This window comes from Barbus barbus (genome assembly GCF_936440315.1).
Source record: "Barbus barbus genome assembly, chromosome: 14".
In the NCBI taxonomy this organism is placed as follows: Eukaryota; Metazoa; Chordata; class Actinopteri; order Cypriniformes; family Cyprinidae; genus Barbus; species Barbus barbus.
The window spans coordinates 18123319-18143467 of record NC_136742.1 but is presented as its reverse complement, the minus strand read 5'-3'; the positions used below and the strand labels follow the sequence as shown (position 1 = coordinate 18143467).

General features: G+C 40.7%; 1 protein-coding gene across 2 annotated transcripts; it reads left to right on the top strand.

Annotated features, from left to right (window-relative positions):
* The first annotated feature begins 689 nt into the window (after positions 1 to 689).
* Positions 690 to 15085, top strand: asb2a.1 (ankyrin repeat and SOCS box containing 2a, tandem duplicate 1). Of its 2 annotated transcripts, none has more exons than XM_079433332.1 (11): positions 690 to 850; positions 8943 to 9213; positions 9977 to 10096; positions 10618 to 10787; positions 10884 to 11039; positions 11336 to 11581; positions 11662 to 11833; positions 11990 to 12034; positions 13392 to 13953; positions 14049 to 14202; positions 14292 to 15085. In XM_079433332.1, the coding sequence occupies exons 2-11, from the start codon at positions 8951 to 8953 to the stop codon at positions 14435 to 14437; spliced, it is 2034 nt and encodes a 677-aa protein (XP_079289458.1). In that variant the 5' UTR covers positions 690 to 850; positions 8943 to 8950; the 3' UTR covers positions 14438 to 15085. The 2 variants fall into 2 exon arrangements, with proteins under 2 accessions (XP_079289458.1, XP_079289459.1); XM_079433333.1 differs by lacking the exon at positions 690 to 850 and adding an exon at positions 1191 to 1283.
* The last annotated feature ends 5064 nt before the right edge of the window (positions 15086 to 20149 follow it).

Here is a 20149-nt window from a genome sequence, read left to right as displayed (position 1 = left end):
CCACTGGTGTCTGTACAAACGCTGAGGTGTCTTCTTTCTGACCCTTGGAAGACCTTATAATGAAACAAGCAAAAGTGAAAATCTGCAGACTAACCTAGTGTGTTACGCAACCCTCTTGCTTATTTGATAACCTTTGTCAAATTATTTATCCATTATGCACAATGACAACTAAAAGGAGCTCACAGTTACATCAGCCCAAACAAAGTATGACATGAGTTTATAACCTTGATATGTCCACTTGACCTTAACTTAACAGCTTCACCTATAAATAAGGAATAAGGTATTCACACAATGCTATTCTATGTCCTGTTTGTCTCGTAGCCTTGACACACCTGTAGCCTGACACTGCAAAAACAACCTAACAATTTAACCCAGTTAGGCACTAATGGCTTCACTTAACAAAGCCAATGTATGAAGGGAAGGCAATATTATTTACAGATACATACATGCTTAAATTGTTTTTTTAATTATCTTTATAAATCCACTTTAATCAAGAAATTATCTGTATTGGGTATTTTCAGCTAATATATTTCTGGAAGCACAATTCATTGCACTAGAGCCCAAATATTTTTTATGCAATCTACACCAGGTCTGCAACCCCTCAAGAACAACAATAGCTAAGAGGTTGATCTTGGCATACTGTGTATCACGTGTACTCAGAATGTACTCTAAACAGTCGGGTGTGGGGTGACAGTTAAATGCCTCTCTTTGCAGAGAGCTCAACAGGTCCCAGTGCAAGCAAGTGTCAAGTGTGCCACCAGACATTGGGATAAACAAAACAACCTTTTCTGTTTGGAAATCTGACACATAGTTAAGGAAGGGAAAAAGAAAAGTAAAACATTTTGAAGTGGTAAGTAGCACTACTTACTACTTTTGAAGTAAGTAGTGGTAAGGTTTTTTCTGGCGTTTGTTAGTATGTTTTGAATGAATTTGCAGTACATTGGTGTATTAATATTGCAAAAATGTTGAGAGATGGATCTGTTATTTTAAGGATTCAAGGATTCAAGGATCTTTTATTGTCATACCAGCTCACATTCATGTTATGATACGAAATTAGAACTCAGGTGGATGGATAAAGTGTTTTTTGTAGTGCAAGTCAGTGTGTATGTGTGTATGCGTGTATGCGCATGTCGGAAGGGGAGAGGGAGTGCCTACAGAACATGGCTAGAGTTCAACAGTCTAACAGCTTCAGGAAAGAAGCTGTTTCTGAGCCTGGTGGTCCTACTCCGGATGCTCCTCAGCCGTCTGCCTGAGGGAAGGAGTTCAAAGAGTCCGTGTGCAGGGTGAGTGGAGTCCTTCATGATGTGGAGGGCCCTCCCCCTACATCGTGCTGTGTAAAGGTCTATGATGGTGGGAAGCCTGCTCCCCACGGTCTTCTGTGCAGCCCCTACCACCCGCTGCAGAGCCTTCCTCTCAGCAGCAGTACAGCTGCCGTACCACACAGTGATACAGGTGCAGAGGACACTCTCCACCCCGCAATGATAGAAACTCCTCAGAACTGAGCTCCCAAGTCCAGCTCGCCGCAACTTCCTGTGGAAATAGAGACGCTGGTGGGCCTTCCTAACCAGCCGGGTGGTATTGGTGCTCCAGGTGAGGTCCTCGGTTATATACACACCCAGGCACCTGAAGCTAGAAACCACTTCCACAGCTACTCCTCCAATGTACAAAGGAGGAGGAGGGCGCCTGTCTCTTCTAAAATCCACCACCATCTCCTTGGTCTTCTTCACGTTGATGCAGAGGTTGTTTCCTCTGCACCACTGCATCAGGTGTTCCACCTCCTCTCTGTATTCCGACTCATCATTGTCAATGATGCGTCCCACTACTGCTGTGTCGTCCACAAACTTCACTATATGGCAGCTAGGGTGTCTCGTCGAGCAGTCATACGTCAGCAGAGTGAACAGGAGGGGGCTCAGCACACAGCCCTGTGGCGAGCCAGTGCTGAGAGTGATGGCGGAAGAGATGGTGTTGTGGATCCTGACAGTCTGAGGTCTATTTGTCAGGAAGTCCAGGACCCAGTTCCCCAGTGTAGGACTCAGACCAAGGGACGAGAGCTTCTGTACCAGGGTCTGTGGGATGATATTAAAAGCCGAGGAGAAGTCCAGGAAGAGCAGATGAACATGGGAGTTTCTGCTCTCCAGGTGGGTGAGGGCTGTGTGAACCACTGATGAAATAGCGTCATCCGTGGAGCGGTTTTTCTTGTAGGCATACTGGTGGGAGTCCACAGTGACGTCGATGGAATCTTTAATGTGGGCCATGACCAACCTCTCGAAGCACTTCATGACTACTGGGGTAAGGGCTATAGGTCGATAGTCATTCAGGCCTGTCACTGTGGAGCACTTTGGGACGGGGACAATGGTGGCAGTCTTTAAACAGGTGGGGACAGATGCCATTGACAGTGAAGTGTTAAAGATGTCTGTAAACACCTCAGACAGCTGGTGTGCACAGTCCTTCAGTACCCGTCCTGGGATATTATCAGGGCCTGCAGCTTTGCGGGGGTTGATTCCTTTAAGTGTCCTCCTCACATCAACTATGGACACACTAAGGGGCGTGTCACCAAAAGGTGGTATAAGTCTAATGCAGGGGGGGGGGGGGGGGTGTCAGGATCCTCGAAGCGAGCATAGAACCTGTTGAGTGCATCTGGTAAAGAGGGATCCCTTGGGCATTGTGCATCCCTGGTGTTATAGTCCATGATGCACTTAATGCCCTTCCTCATGCTCCGGGGGTCGTTGGAGGTAAAATGCCCCTGAATCTTCCGAGCGTATGTGGCTTTAGCCCTCGCGATGCCTGCCGTCAGTTCTTTGCTCGCCACTTTCAGCGCTGATGCCTCACCTGCCCTGAAAGCAGCATCTCTAGCTCTCAGCAGAGCTCTCACCTCAGCATTCAGCCAGGGTTTCTGATTCGGAAAGCATGTTACTGTCCTGGTGATGGCAGCATCATCAGCACACTTGGAAATGAAACCGAGGATGGAGGAAGTATATTTCTCCAGTTCCACCTCTCCCTCACACGTAGATGCGTCTCTAAAGACCTGCCAATCTGTGCACTGAAAGCCACACAGTGACAATCTTTTTTGTTGGCCTAATCCGTCTCAGCAGAGGGCGGTAAGCTGGTGCTAACAGGATGGAGATATGGTCGGAGAAGCCAAGATGGGGGCGAGGAAAAGCCCTGTATGCGTGGATGTTAGTGTACACACAGTCCAGAGTGTTATCTCCCCTTGTGGGGATGGTAACATGCTGGTAAAAACTGGACAGAGTTTCACGTGATTAAAGTCTCCCGCAACCACGTAAAACGCCTCCGGGTGCTTAGTCTGCAGCGAGCTGATGGTCATATAACTCCTGTAGCACTTCGTTAGCATTAGCATTTGCACCCGGCGCGATGTAAACAATGGTGATAAACACCGCAGTAAACTCCCGTGGCAAATAGTACGGCCGACATTTCACGGTCATAAATTCTATCACTTCAGAGCAATAACTTTTTACCAGTCCACAGTTTGTACACCAACCTTCATTCACGTACACACAGAGTCCTCCTCCCCGTGTTTTCCCCGACCGGTGGTCACGGTCCGCCCGGAAAAACTGTAGACCGTCAATCTGGAAGGCTGAGTCCGGCATGTTTTAATTTAGCTAGGTCTCCGTTAGACAGAGAACAGCACAGTTCCTCATCTCTATGGAAACATTCAGCCTCAGACGTAACAGGTCCACTTTGTTATCCAAAGAGCAGACAATGGCCAGAAAGAGAGTTGGAATCGGCGGCCTGTGAGCTTTAACTGTGCCAACACACCCGCCCTTTTCCCCCTCTTTTGTCTCCGGGCACATCGTTTCCTCTTGTCCGCTGCTCCCCGCACTCTACTGCACCACTCCGTTGTCCTCAGAAGCCGCTGTCTTCCAAGTGCGGATTTCAGCTTTGGTGAGATTGTAATAACCAAACTATCCATGATGACCATAAGTTCGCTTGGACTATACTTTATACGCATTAGTTCAGTTGAACTATACTTTATACGCAAATTTAGTGCTAAACTAGTGCTGAAAAACAGCCTCAAAAATATTTAATAAGGCTTAGTCCCGGGAGCTTGAGTAGCCGCTGCACCACTGTGCGCCGCCATCATGTTGGAACTACTTGCAATAGTTCCACTTTAGCACAATCAAATATACTTCAGTATATCTTTAGTTAAACTCAGCACTACTTCAGCACAATTAAAGTGCATTAAGCACAAAATTAGTTGTTCCAATTTAGCAGACTTTAAGTATACCAGTTTATTATACCAAAAGCACAATTGCAGGGTGCTTTTATTAAGCACATAGATATGTAAATATGTTTGTAGTATACTTAGCATGAAATAAATGTATTTTAAATATATTTTAGTATATATATATATATATATTATGTTAATATAAATACACACATGTATACATTTCAGAACAATATGTTATGTTAATATATTAAATATATTTATATATAAATTATATGAATATAATGTAAATACATGTAAATATTTTCAAAATATATACTGAAGCCTAAGTGAGTGTGTATTTCTATATACATAATAAATATACACAGTATACACATACATTATGTGAACAATTTTTATTTTGGATGTTTTTAATCTGTATGATAACAAACTGTTTAATTTATTTAAAGATCTTAACTCAAGCCATATAATGATTGTAACATGCTGAAACATATTAATATAATAAACGTAACAGAATGACAGCACTTATTAACATAGCAGTCCATCCATTAGCATAAATCAACTGCTCATAAGGTATTAAACTACTCAAAAAATATATTCCAATACTTTCTCTCGCAATTATATCATCGGGTAATTATACTGTATATTAACTGCGGGCATCAGTGAGCCGTTAATTAATATGAGGGGCATTGAAAATGCTTTTTAATGCACGTGCGCAGGACCGTTTTACTTTCACTTTGGAGTTTTGCGATCACATGTTTATACTATGGAGCGGCAGTAGCCTACTTACCACACATGTTAATAGATTAGATGTTTGTCAGTGGTGCTGTAACACAACTGTAAGCTGCGAATGGGTTATTTCGAGACAACTGTAAAGAAAATACGGTTGTCCATCCCAAAAACTGACAGAACATAGCCTCCCAGGTAGCTAAAATGGTTTGGCCCAATAATGGCCCAGATCCAGCAGGCTGGAAGAAATAACTCGGCCCGGCTGCGGTTGCCAGTCTCGGCACGGACATGGGATGAATGACGCCCCAGAATCGGCCCAAATACACTGGGCCACAATCACGTTGACAAGAATTGTAACACTTAGCCGGTACTGGCCCGAGTCTGGGTACTGAAGCTGAGCCAACACCACTGGCATTGGGCCACAATCACACAGACGAGAAATGAAACACTTAGCCAGTACTGGCCAAAGTCAGAGTACTGAAACTGAGCCAACACCACTGGCATTGGGCCACAATCACACAGACGAGAAATGAAACACTTAGCCAGTACTGGCCAAAGTCAGAGTACTGAAACTGAGCCAACACCACTGGCATTGGGCCACAATCACACAGACGAGAAATGAAACACTTAGCCAGTACTGGCCAAAGTCAGAGTACTGAAACTGAGCCAACACCACTGGCATTGGGCCACAATCACACAGATGAGAAATGAAACACTTAGTCAGTACTGGCCCAAGTCTGAGTACTGAAACTGAGCCAACACCACTGGCATTGGGCCACAATCACACAGACGAGAAATTAAACACTTAGTCAGTACTGGCCCAAGTCTGAGTACTGAAACTGAGCCAACACCACTGGCATTGGGCCACAATCACACAGACGAGCAGGGTGCGAACTACGGGAGAGCTAGGGGGAGCTCGGCTCCCCTTAATAAGACATGGGCTCCCCTGAAAACGTGATTTGTGAAATTTTGGGGGGTCTCAAAAAATATTGACAATGTGTTATTGTGACGTGCAATTTCAGTTTTGTGTAATGTGATCATCTTGGATTATTATGTGTAAAATTGCAAAAATATAATTCATTCATGCATGACAGCGATTTAAACCTAATTCACTTCAGTAAAGATAACTATTCTTGTCATGAGCATCAAGGTGTGGGGGCGCTGCCGTGCAAATTCATTCCACTCATGTTTAGTACGTTAACTCAAAGATTCATAGGAAAAATATAAACGTTGGATTCAACATTGGCCGTAGATCTGTGCGCGCAGTCCTTGAAATCCATTCTGCAGTTAGCATCATATAGCATCATACAGCCACCATGGCAAAAAGAACACAAGGCAGTTTAATGGCACGACCGAATCACCTGCTGCAAGCCCTGTTAGCACACCTCCCGCCGGGATGACAACGCAAGAAGTAAGTCATTGTCCACGCGCAAGCGCACGAACCCATAGAAGATCCCTGTGCAGTGCGTTCTTTGGAATACAGCGGAGTCACAGTTTTCTTTACCGCATCCGCAATATTTTTCTCTGCGTCTAGATTAAAGCAATATTTTAGTATTTATATTGCTTTATTGGACACGGAGCGAGTAAAACAGAAACTGAAACTAAGATGCGCACTCACAGTCAGCCAAAATCAGACCAGTCCTAATGGTCCATAATTGGGCCGAATGTGGCTAAATGTGCCGTGTCTCAGTGAAAATCGGGCCAAATCCACACATCCAAAGCCAATCCAAATCTGGCAACCATTACTGAGTGAGCCGACACTCAGCCGCAATTGGCCCGATTGCGCTGGCTACCTGGGGCACGTTCAGGTTCACACCGGTGCCCAACGTTTTGCTACGGTTTCCGGGTTGAACGACATGTTTCCTGGAAACGGTGTGCAACGGGGTTTGAGATACGTTAGGATGTTCTCTTTTATTCTGGACGGCAAGGGCAGTGACTGTAGCATCGAGCGTATTTTGCAGTATTAAACACTTATTTATACCGATTTTATCAGGCTCTGAAAATTCTTCAAAAAGAACACAAAGAATGGCTTTCTCAGCTTCCATAGTTGCAACACTTGCGCCATCAGAACAGGGTGTTCAACGCACTACCGTTTCCGTTTAATAAACGTTTTGCACCGTTTTTTCGGTGCTGAACGCAGCCCTGGGCTTTATACAGGTGCAGCTCAAAATTAGAATTAGAATATTGTGAAAAAGTTTTTTTTCTGTAACTTATTTCAAAAGTGATATTATAGATTCATTAGATGTAGCCTAAAGTAAAACATTTCAAACTTTTTTTTTTTCTTTAAAGGGGTCCTATTATGCTTTTTCACTTTTTGAATTTTAGTCAGTGTAGTGTGTATGTTTGGGCATAAAAAATATCTACAGTTACAGATCTCAAAGTCCACTCCAAAGGGAGATATTTCGTTTAATCAAGAACTACAACGAACGGCTCGTTTGGACTACAGACTTATTTTCCGGATGTTTTGATATCACAAAGCGGCCCATTAGAATAATTTAAATAAATCCCTTCTATGGAAATTTGAATGGTCGGGGTAGGTGGGGAGGGGCAAGGTCGTGGTTAGTACACTTGGTTGAGTGCATCAGAAAAGACAAGTTTTCGCAAGTTATTACACATGCACCTGAATATACACTCAAGGCCACTTTATTAGGTACACCTGTTCAATTGCTTGGTAACAAAAATTGCTAATCAGCCAATCACATGGCAGCAACTCCATGCATTTAGGCATCTAGATGTAGTGAAGATGACTTGCTGAAGTTCAAACCGAGCATCATAATGGGGAAGAAAGGGGATTTAAGTGACTTTGAACGTGGAATGGTTGCTGGTGCCAGATTGGCTGGTCTGAGTATTTCAAAAACTGCTGATCTACTGGGATTTTCACGGACAACCATCTCTAGGGTTTACAGAGAATGGTCCGAAAAAGAGAAATTATCCAGTGAGCGGCAGCTGTGTGGACGAAAATGCCTTGTTGATGTCAGAGGTCAGAGGAGAATGGGCAGAATGGTTAGAAATGATAGAAAGGCAACTCAAATAACCACTCATTACAACCAAGGTATGCAGAATACCATCTCTGAACGCACAACACGTCGAACCCTGAAGCAGATGGGCTACAATTCGCACAGGCTTACCAAAATTGGACAAGAAAAGATTGGAAAAACGTTGCCTGGTCTGATGAGTCTCGATTTCTGCTGCGACATTCAGATGGTAGGGTCAGAATTTGGCGTAAAGAACATGAAAGCATGGATCCATCCTGCCTTGTCTCAATGGTTCAGGCTGGTGGTGGTGGTGTAATGGTGTGGGGGATATTTTCTTGGCATACTTTGTGGCCCTTAGTACCAATTGAGCATCGTTTAAACGCCACAGCCTACCTGAGTATTGTTGCTGACCATGTCCGTCCCTTTATGACTACAGTGTACCCATCTTCTGATTGCTACTTCCAGCAGGATAATGCACCATGTCACAAAGCTCAAATCATCTCAGACTGGTTTCTTGAACATGACAATGAGTTCACTTTACTCAAACCTCCACAGTCACCAGATCTCAATCCAATAGAGCACATTTGGGATGTGGTGGAACAGGAGATTCGCATCATGGATGTGCAGCCGGCAAATCTGCAGCAACCGCGTGATGCTATCATGTCAATATGGACCAAAATCTCTGAGGAAGGTTTCCAACACCTTGTTGAATCTATGCCATGAAGAATTAAGGCAGTTCTGAAGGCAAAAGGGGGTCCAACCCGGTACTAGCAAGGTGTACCTAATAAAGTGGCCAGTGAGTGTGTATGTGTGTGTGTATATATATATATATACTAAAACTTATTTTGAAATACATTTATTTCATGCTCAACCACTTTTTACAAAAACATTAAATCAAAAATCTGTCAGATTTACCATTAAAGAATTTAATTGTCTGTCCTAATCAACCAAGCTAATGAGATTTCCAATAACAGTTTTCTGTGATAAGTATGCAAGTGAACAGATGTTAGTCCAGTAGTTTAATTAAGTAATGAATGTTTTGCTTGTCTCAGGATCCATCATGGCAGCCGCCCGTGTGTCCATGCCGGGTCCCACAGACACCAACCTGGAATTTGCTGACTACAGTCTCTATAGCAACCTGTCTGATGAAGAGCTCATGCAGTTGGCAATTGAGCGAAGCATCACAGATGCCCAGGACTTTGGGTCAGGCACCGAAAAGACCCCTGTTGCTTTAAACAGGCCAGCAGGCCCACGCCGAGATCCACCATCACATCGTACCCAGCAGCAGCTAGAACCATCTGCATGTCCCGCCAATCCACCCAGGTACAGTTTGATGTGCTTCATTCAAACTGAAATGAGTTGCTGTCATAAATCAAACTCTCACTGTGCATATAAAAATAACCAGTGCTTAGTACATCATACTCACACTGACCTTTACTGAGTGCATCAGCTAACTATAAAATATCTTCACAGATTTTCAACATGTTTATTTTCAAACTTATATAGCAAGCTATTTTTTTCTTCTAAATAGATATTTATATTATATTATTTATGCAGTACAGGAAATTAACAAGACTGCATGTAAAACCTATCAAAACATACACATCAGTGTATTGCCACATAAAATTTCCAGTCAAGTTTTGATGATTCATCTCACAAGGAGGGTCACAATATCAATTACAGATGCCTACTGCATCTTCTCCGATGACTGACACAACTGCCTCACACCTGTTCCTCTTCATTCAAAGGCCAACATTAGAAAGAGGAGCAAGGATAGTTCAAGATGTTTACATGCCACCGAGCATAAAAATAGAAACACTATCCTTTGCTGTGCCCCAATCCACTTGTTTAAATTTCCCCAGTAATCTGACTTTAAAACTAATCTTCCAGTGGTAGATTTTTGTCTAATTGCAAAGATAACACAGAAGTAATTTAATTTGAAAATACTGTTGGTTAAAAAAAAAAAAAAAAAATCTGAAAATGATCCCATCCCCTTTCAGTGGCAGTCCAGTGATTGTGCAATAGCTAGAGATCTAATGGAACATAAATGTAACTCATATCAACTCAATTCTTTTTTTGTCCAAAGAGAAACAATAAATCCACAGGATGTGAGTTCAGTAAGTCACTTTATGACTGGTTATGGCAAGCGAATGGTGATGTACCGAAAATACGATGGAAGTATGCAAGTCGCCCCTGAGTCTGAAGAGTGAGTGATCGCACAATTATATGACAATGTGTACACATTAGTAAGCATATATGCAAGAAATGTATGGTTCTTTGTGTGCTCGACGAGCCATACATTAGTAAATATGTTTTAGATATGACCATATATGTTTCAGTGTCATCATACAGTAATTCAACTGCATAAAAATATACAAGATTAAAAAGATTTTGTAATGTCTTTGAAAGAAATTTCATGCTCACTTAGGCTGCATTTATTTATAAAAAAATACAGTAAAACAGTAATATTGTGAAATATTATTACAATTGTTTTAAAATGTAATTTATTCCTGTGATGGCAAAATAATTCTAATTCTAATACTGCTAATGTGCTTCTCAAGAAGCATTTCTTATTATCAATGTCGAAAACAGTTGTGATGCACAAGACCTCAAACTTCTGAATGGTAATAAATGTTATATGTTTTAATATTTATGTATATGAGAGGGGTAATGAACATCTCACCTGCAACACTAAATGCATATAAGTGAAAGCAGATTCTTCTTTAGGGTGCTTGAGCCTATTGTTAAGGCCATTTCAGAAGGAGATGTGGGATCAGTGAGACTGTTGGTTAAACAACCTGGGTGCAACTTTCTTAAACCAAATAAAGATGGATGGAATCCTTTGCACGAGGCGGCATATTATGGACAAGATCAATGTATTAAAATTATCCTGAGAGGTAGAATGCACTCATTTGACAATTACTCCATTGAACTTTATTTAGCCGAGCTCCAACAGTTTATTCTGGCTTTGATCATGAACACTAATCTCATAGCTCAACCTGGGATGATCAACCAGCGCACTTTGAAAGAGCAGACTGCTTTAATGATAGCTGTGACCAGGGAAAATCTTGCATGTGTGGAGTGTCTTCTGGAGAAAGGAGCTGATCCTGATATTGCCAATAAGGAGAGGGAGACTGCCCTTTATAAAGGTAATATCACATTAAGTATCACAGTATAATAGTAATTATCTGTCTATCTATCTATCACCTGATTTTTTCTATCTATATGGCCTATATAAACATTCCAATTTCAACCCCAGCAACACCCCCCCCCCCCCCCCCCCCCCCCATTTGAGGTTTAAAATCCTGGATTACCAGCCTAGAGCCACATCAATTTACTAAAAAACATAAATTCTTAAAAAATACATTTTAATATTTTTTTCTTTATTTAATATGGCCTTCAGTGGTGTGATGGAAAATGTTATCATTTCTATACATATCTGTAGCTTGTGAGAAGGAGAACCCAGCGATGGTTGCCATGTTACTGAATTGCGGCGCCTCTGTGAATAAGAGCTGTATTCAAGGCTGGACCGCTCTCCATGAGAGTGTGTGCAGGAACAATGTGGAAATCTGTGAGATGCTGATGAAAGCTGGAGCCAAAGTCAGTATGCCCAGCATGTACGGAATCAGTCCTATCTTTGTGGCTGCCCAAAGTGGAAAAGTGGATGCACTTCGCATGCTTTTAAAAAATGGTAACATCATTTTTGTTTCTCTTCCATTGTTGCTTTGTGATGAAATGCATCTGACATGTAATGTATCTCACCTCATTCAGGTGCAGATCTCAACAGCCAGGCTGCAGATGGAGCCACAGCACTGTATGAGGCCTGTAAAAATGGCCATGAGAAAATTGTAGAGTTTCTTCTATCTAAAAATGCAGACGCCAACAAGCCAGGCAAAACAGGACTGTTGCCAATCCATATTGCTGCCCAGCGTGCCAATGATAGGTATTAATTCAGAATTCACTTAACAAGGAATTTGTATGAATGAATGAATTTGCTTTGGGAGGACTTTTCTCAGGTCACAGTTTATTTATATGCAAAGTCCATTGGTTGTTAAGAGTTTAGGTTTAGTACATCTCATAATCTTGCATTAATTTTCAGCAAAGACCTCCTCGGGTGTACCTGCAAAAATGTCAGTGCAACTAAGTAAGTCTCAACTGGTGTTTTAGAGCAGTGCTGTGGCAAGAGGGTGCTAATCCTGTAACCTGTAACCTGTAACCTTAATTCAAGCTAACTTAAGTAGGAGCAAATGGTTTTATTTGCAAAATAAAATAATTTCAGATAAGTGTTCTTTCTTCTGACATACATATTATAACTCTCCTAGTTTATTGTGTGTAGAGCCTTTTTCTCACCTAACAGTAAAACTAATCATCCCATAGCATAATTCTTGATAGCATGATATGTTTAGGGATGGGAATCGTAAAGAATTTGTTGATCCTGGCTTCCGGGTCCTTTTAACTATTTAAATTCCTTAACAGCTCTATTAAAATTTATTTCAGTATTTTTAAGCAATAAATATGTATTACAATTATTGCATTAGGTGTGTTTAACTGTTAAAAGAAACTGTGTAGTCGGTGCCAATAGCCTCGTAGGAAGCACATCAACATATATCGCCGTTGCGGTTCAGGTGTCCCAAGTTCGAGTCCCGGCTCGCAGACCTTTCCCGATCCCCTCCTCCCTCTCTCTCTGTCCCACTTCACTTCCTGTCTAAATACTGTCCTATCCTAATAAAGGCAAAAATTCCAAAAAAATACATTTAAGAAAAAAATAACTGACTACGCTTAAGGTGTACTGTATCTTTAACTACACACTGTCAAATAAAAAACAACCAGTCTGTGACTACAGTCATTTACAGTTAGTTGTAAGCTGTATATGTTTGATTTATTAAATTAACTAGAGTGAATCAGAATATATATTTTGTTTCTGATTCAAGAAAAAGAAACAACTCATAAAACCCATTTGTTTACATTGTATGTTTTTGATTCACTATGGAATGATTGAGCTCATATTAATTATTTGTTCGGAAATCAAACTATTCTATTTGCGCTGTTTATTCCGTTCCGCACTGTAGATTCAGAGGTGTTTTTTTTAAGTTTAACTTTAGCACATAAAGTTTAACTTTAGCTGCATTTTTCAGAATGCAGTGTCATGTGCGAGACACTGAAAAAAACATGAGCGCAATGGTCAAACACATTTACATGCAGTGCAGCGAAATGCATAAACTTATTCTGCATCACTGGCCCCTAACAAACTCATTATCTTCTGTTCACAAAAAATTTTGGTTCCCAACCCTAGAACTATTCCTCTATAATTTTACTATTGCTAATCACTACATCACATAACTTTTCAAAGGTTTATATTATTAGTCTTCTTATGGAATAATTTTTCAATCTTATTATGGTCATTTCACCCTAATAGTGTCCAATACTAACCTGACATTCAAGATTATTTTAGTGTACACTAGCAAGATAACACTCAAGAACACAAAACTTCTCATTTTCAGTATCATATCCATGCTGATCCCAGCCACAAGCAAGGCCAGAGTGAGACGTACGGGTATTAGCCCCCTCCATTTAGCAGCAGAGCGCAACAGAAACGATATACTTGAAGAACTAATCGAGGCTGGCTTTGACGTTAATGCCATGTTGTCTGAGGATCGTTCTATGATGTATGAAGATCGGCGCTGCACAGCTATATACTTTGCCGTCATGAACAACAATGTCAATGCTACCACCATGCTTCTGAAAGCTGGTGCTAATCCAAACCTAGACACGTTCAACCCACTCCTGGTGGCCCTGAGGCAGGGTTGCATCCAGACAGTGACTTTGCTGGTGGAACATGGTGCTAATGTCAATGCCTACATCCCAACTCATCCAACTGCCTTTCCAGCAAGTGTTATGTTCTGCATGAAGTATCTGACCTTACTGAAATATCTAATGGATAATGGCTGTGATGCCTTGTCATGTTTCAATTGCGTTTATGGCAACAATCCTCATCCACCTATAAAGACTAGGAGTAATCTGAGATATGATCCAGATGAAGTTGTAGAAAAGACCTGTGTTCAGGTGAGTGGCCTGAAGCCAATTCTACATACAGTGTAATATTTTTTTTCTGAATTGTATATTGTGTATATTGCACATTTTACACTACTTTTTACTAGTTCTGTGAGGTGATCTCCACTGAAAACTACCCCCGCTGGGCAGGACCGATTATAGACGTGCTGCTTGACTATGTTGGGCATGTGAAACTCTGTGCACGAATCATTGAACATCTGGACAGTTACCACGAGTGGAAGTGCATCAAAGAGAAAGCGAGTATGTGCACCCATACCTTTTGCTTAAATTATTCATATATGCAAATGATTTCAGTCACCTGTGTATTCATTTGCTGGTTCTGATTGCAGCGCCTCCACGCCCACTCATGCAGCTCTGCAGACTGAAAATCCGCAAACTGCTCGGGATCAAGAGGCTGAAGAAAATTCACAGGCTTCCAGTTCCTCCAAGGCTGGTCAAATTCCTAAATCATCAAGAACGAAAGCAAGACTTTTAAGCCTGCTTTTGAATGTTGACTCTTAGTAAACACAGAGAAAACAATGCCATTAGAAAATCATATTCATCTGTTTGCAGAACTTGCACTGAGCTAAAATTATGGAATAAATGGCTTTTGTTCTGAGTCAGTATTTGCACATATATACTGCTTAATAGTTTAATAAAATGCCATACATGTTTATATGTAATTATCAGGCATAAACAGAATTTAGGGAACATGTATTGGATAGATTTAGTAGGTACATACTTTGTCTGTATATGTATGCTTATTTTCTTTTTCTTTTTTATTAAAGCCAAAAATGACACAGGGTGACAGAAAACAGTAACTGTTATTTTTTGCAATGTAGTAGAAATTTATTAAAAGTATTAAGATTAATATACTTAATGCTTATGTGTATAGTTTTGTATTTTAACTTTTACTTATTTTCTTAGGTGTAAGTTTTCTTCTAGATTTTGATGGTTTGTTTAATTGGAAAGCAAACCAATATTCAAAGATTACAAACTATAAATTCTGTTCATTTTTAATTGGAATGAATTTCCCTGATTCAGTCAGTGCTTTAGAAGTTACCGTGACAATGCTTATGTTTGAACAACGTCCAACAAATTACTTATCAGTATCAATCTACCAATAAAGTGTTAACTATCAACTATTTGAGTTTAATTTATTCTGCCTTTTTGGGCAAAATGTGGGTTTGGATATCTAGTATTGCTGATCTTGTGATTCATGTCTGTTGCCCCATGTGCAGGGAGACAAACAAGAGGCAAAAAATGATTAAGTAGGCCTACACAGTAAACTATTACAGTAGATAAAACATGATATTACATTACAAGTTAAAGCAATTCATGCTGCTTTCATAACTGATTTCACATCATTGACACCACATTGCTGGTTCATATATGTGCACAAATAATGACACTGTCCATTGCGTGAGGAGGATTCCAACGGTTGACAAGCAATTTCTTTGCTGCTGTGAGAGCAGCTAACAGTAAAGATCTTTGTTGGATGGACAAGGTGAAGTAAAAAAAAAAATGGCGTGGAGTCAAACATATCTCAGTACCCAACAAATATGATAGATCCTGTGAGAGCTGAGTCCAAAAAGGTGAGAGAGAGGGGCACTCCCAAAAAAAATGCGAAAACATGCCTAAAACTCCTTGGGAACAGAGATTACACTTAGGAGAAGACGACAGATTCATATAAAACATTTCATTGGAGTCAAGTAAACCCTATGCAGCAATTTCCAATGAATCATTTGGTGAATAGGGTTTTTAGAAGACAATTTAAACATACCCCCATACCTGATCGGAAAATAAAACATGCACATCCTCATTAAGATCCTTAGCCCAAACAGTTGTAATAGATAAAGGTTTGTATGAATGCTCAAGAAGAAAGAAATAGATGACTGAAACAGAGGAGGGAGATTCCTCAGAAGGAAGGATTAGTTTGTGCAAAGGGTGAACAGGCAGTTGAGAGCTCCAAGGCACCCTATACACCCGTAGGGTCGATCTAATGCACAAATACATAAAAAAGGAGGTGCCTGGCCGATTATATTGAGGTTTAAGATTCTGGAAGGATTTTAAACTACTATCATCATAGATATCTCCCAGACTGTTTACTTTATTATGAGTCCATTGCGGACAATGAAATGGAGTACTGCCTGACAACAGGTTATTATTGTGGAAAATAGGCGAATCCCTATGACATTTTGTAACTAGTTTTGAACGTCTTTCAACATCCCTCCATGTGGAGAGCAGATGGGTTACAATGGGACCAAACCGAGATTTACACTGCCTAAGAGGAACTCCCGAAAAAACAAGATGCTTCAATTTATACGGATAAACAATAGATCCCTCAATTGCTCTCCAAGACACAGGAGTGTCAGGATCAAACCAAACTGCTAAAGGGCAGAGGGAAAAGGCTTGAGCATACAGTCTAAAATTAGGGAAAAAAAGACCTCCATGTAATCTATATTGCTGTAAGGTAGTCAGTTTAATACGAGGACGTTTTCCATCCCATATATACCATGAAACACATGCATCTAGTTTATTCCAGTAGCCAACCGGTGGAGCGAGAGGAATCATGGAAGAAAAGAAATTAATACATGGGAGAACATTCATTTTAATCACCGATATACGGGCCTGAGAAGAAGTAGGAAGACGAGAGCAATTTTCCAAATCTGAGGATACTTTGGCTAGAATACCATTATAGTTTTTTGAGACGATTTCCTGCAGGGAAGGAAAAACATCTATCCCCAAGTACTTAAAGTTTTAAACCAATGGAATAGATATAGAAAGGGACATGGAATCAATTTTAGAATTGAGGGGGAAGTAAACTTGACTTACTCCAATTAATTTTAAACCCAGAGAGAGCTCCAAAATGGGTCAAATAAATTCAACACATGAGGAATAGAACGTGACGGCTTCTCCAAAAACAATAAGATATCATCAGCAAACAAAGAAATATGATGCATACAGAACTTTTATCATATTTATGAAACTTCATCCCAGACCCAGATGCTGTAGAACCGCTCATAAATAGTTCTATTCTAGCTTGTCGAAAGCTTTCATTGCATCTAGAGAAAATACTGCGCAAGGGGAGGACAAACTATTGTTTGAATTAATAATATGATATAACCTGCGTAAGTTATCCGAAGCTGAGCAAGATTTAATGAATACTGTTTGGTCATGATGAACTAGCCTATTCATAAATTTCTCTAGATGACAAGATAGTACTTTAGCATATAATTTAACATCAGTCCCCATCAAAGAAAGTGGCCAGTAACTAGAACGGGAAGTCGGATCTTTATCTTTTTTTAACAAGAGAGAAATAACAGCTATATTAATAGATGTGTGAAATGAGCCTTGAGTAACTGAAACATTTATTATATCTGACATGAGGGGGCCTAAATCCGACCAAAAAGTAGTATACAATTCAATTGGAATGCCATCTATGCCTGGGTATTTCCCCTCGTTCATAGACTGAATTGCTGACTCCAGCTCCTGAAGAGTGATCGGTTCAGCCAGGTATTCCGAATCCGAATCTGATAGCCTAGGTAAATCAAGGTTGGACAGAAAAGATGCAAAAGAGTCATGGTCACCATAAGCAGAAGTAGTAAAGAGGTTAGAGTTAAAAGAGTGAAAGGCAATATTAATGTCTTTTGGGTCTGTCATAATGAGCCCAGATTGGGATTTCACTGCTGAAATATTAGCAACTTTTTCACTGTTGCGTAATCTTAGGGCTAAAAGGTGGCTTGGTCTACTCCCTTGACAATAATAATTCTGCCTAGAGCTTTGGATCAGGAATTCTGCCCTGGATCTCAGTAATGAATTGAGTTCGGACCTAACCGCCATGATTTTACTGAGTGTATTGTCTGAGAAACAAAGCTGATTATCTCTAGTCAGATTCTGGAGCTGTGATTCCAGTTCAACTATCTTTTTGTGTCTGTTTTTCTGAAGGAGTTATTCCTTATAAACCCTTTAACTGCATTCCAAAATGTCCAAAATGAGGATCATTTATTTCTGAATTGACTGCAAAAATTTTCATCCTGTCACAACGCCATCTAGTGGCACGAGATGGCCGAGGGATCAAAGATAATCTGCACAAATTTCCATCATGATCCGACAAAGATAAGGAACAGATATAGGCATCACGGACAGCTGAAGATAAAGAAGTAGAAATGAAAATATAGTCAATTCGCGAATAGGATTTATGAGTAGCAGAATAGAAAGTGAAAGACTTAGCAGAAGGATTTAATAAACGCCAACTATCCACCAACGAGGATGAGGTTACACATTGCCGAAGTTTGTCAGAACACAAAGCTTGATTAGAGTGTGATTCGTTTGGTCCAGATCTATCTAGGATATGTGACATTACAGAATTCATATCTGCACCCAATACAATTTCAGAATCTGAAAACTTCAAGAGATAGGTTGACAAAACAGAGAAAAAAGTAGGGTCAGGAGGACAAGGGGCAAACTGAGAGAAATACAATATTCCTATTTATATGTGTTACTCTACCATCTGTATCACAACCTTTATCTAAAATAGTAATATTTAAAGTTATCTGGACCAATATTAGGACACCCATGGTTTTAGTATCCGAAGATGAGTGAGATACCACTTCATAAAACTTATTATTATGCCTGTGTATATCCTCCTCTTTCAGATGGGATTCTTGAACTAACACTATCAATCTTTCTTCTTCGCAAAAATCCAGAAAACCTGTACGTTTGTGAGGGCCATTTAGGCCATTAATATTAAAACTCAGAATATTAAGGTCAGTCATAGGTATCAAACAGAATGACTGCATAATAAGACAAAATACAAGTTTGAAAATAAAACCAGTTGAGTCTACCATTAAACCACCCCCACCCTCCCCGTTACCATTCAAAAAACCAACACATTCCCATGAACTATGGCAGATCAAACCAAGAACAAGCCTTGATCTGCCAGCACCCCTTAATATGGTCCGTGGCGTCAACAAAACCCTGCACATTACTGTAGCACCAACATTTGGCCAAATAGTCACATATCGACTACGTAGTAACTCTATTTAAAAAAAAAAATATATATATATATATATCTATATACATATATAGAAAGAAAGAAAAGCGAGATAAAGAATACAACTAAAACAAATAAAACATCATAATCAGTAAGCCATACTGTATGCACAATGAACTATGAATTAAGAAGTGAACATTAAAGTGAACAGTGAAAGACACAGTCACCTAGAGCAGGGGTCTTCGTTAATTATGGTCTTCAGGATCGCGTGAAAATTAAAGACAGGTGTGTTTGATTAGAGTTGGAGCTAAACTTTGCAGGACAGTCGATCGCCAGGAACAGGGTGGGCACCCCTGATTTAGAGCATCTCTTCTCCGATTAGAAATGTCCAGCTGAAGTTCACTGAGAGTTGGTGGATGAATGGGATCTGAGAAAAACTCTTGCTTCTTCTGGGGAGTGTAGCATTTTAGGTTCACCTTGATTGAGAATGACCTTCAGCGTTGCAGGATAAAGGAGAAAATTCTGGATGCCAGCGTCTCTCATCTCCTTCCTAATTGGCGCAAATACACTTCTTCTTTTTGCGGTGACCCGAGAAAAATCTGGAAAGGAAGACAGCGTTGCTCCGTCGGAAGTTTTCACCGGGGCATGAAGTCTGGCAGCCCGCAGAATGAGCTCCCTGTCCGTGTACCGCAGCAGATTAAAGATGAAAACCCGTGGTTTAGCGCGATCTGAGCTGAGCCGATGCGCTCGCTCCACTTCAATCTCTTTGCCCGCCAGAGACGGGAATCACGTCGGTAGCGATCTTTTCAAAAAGCCCATAGGGTCGTCCTTTTCTGAACCTTCAGGCAATCCAACCAGATGCAGATTGCTGCACCTATTGCGATCCTGTAAGTCCACAACCTGTTGCTCGAGCGCGGCAACGCGCCTATCGTGATCTGCGACAACTTTCTTTTGTTCTCTCATCTGCCCTGTAAGAAGATCCAGTTTAGAGCATAGCGACTGAACAACTGACATGAGAGAAGCGAACTCGTTCCGCATCGCCGTCAACTCGGTTCTTAGAATGTCCTCAAAGTAAGTAACAGTGTTCGCCATCTTATCCGCTTATCGCTTGAGTTCGGTGACTTGGATTTCTTCTTAATCGGAGAAGCCGATGGAGACAACTCCTGCTGTTTACCACTGCATGCCATCAGGTAAAGCACAACCAATGAATAA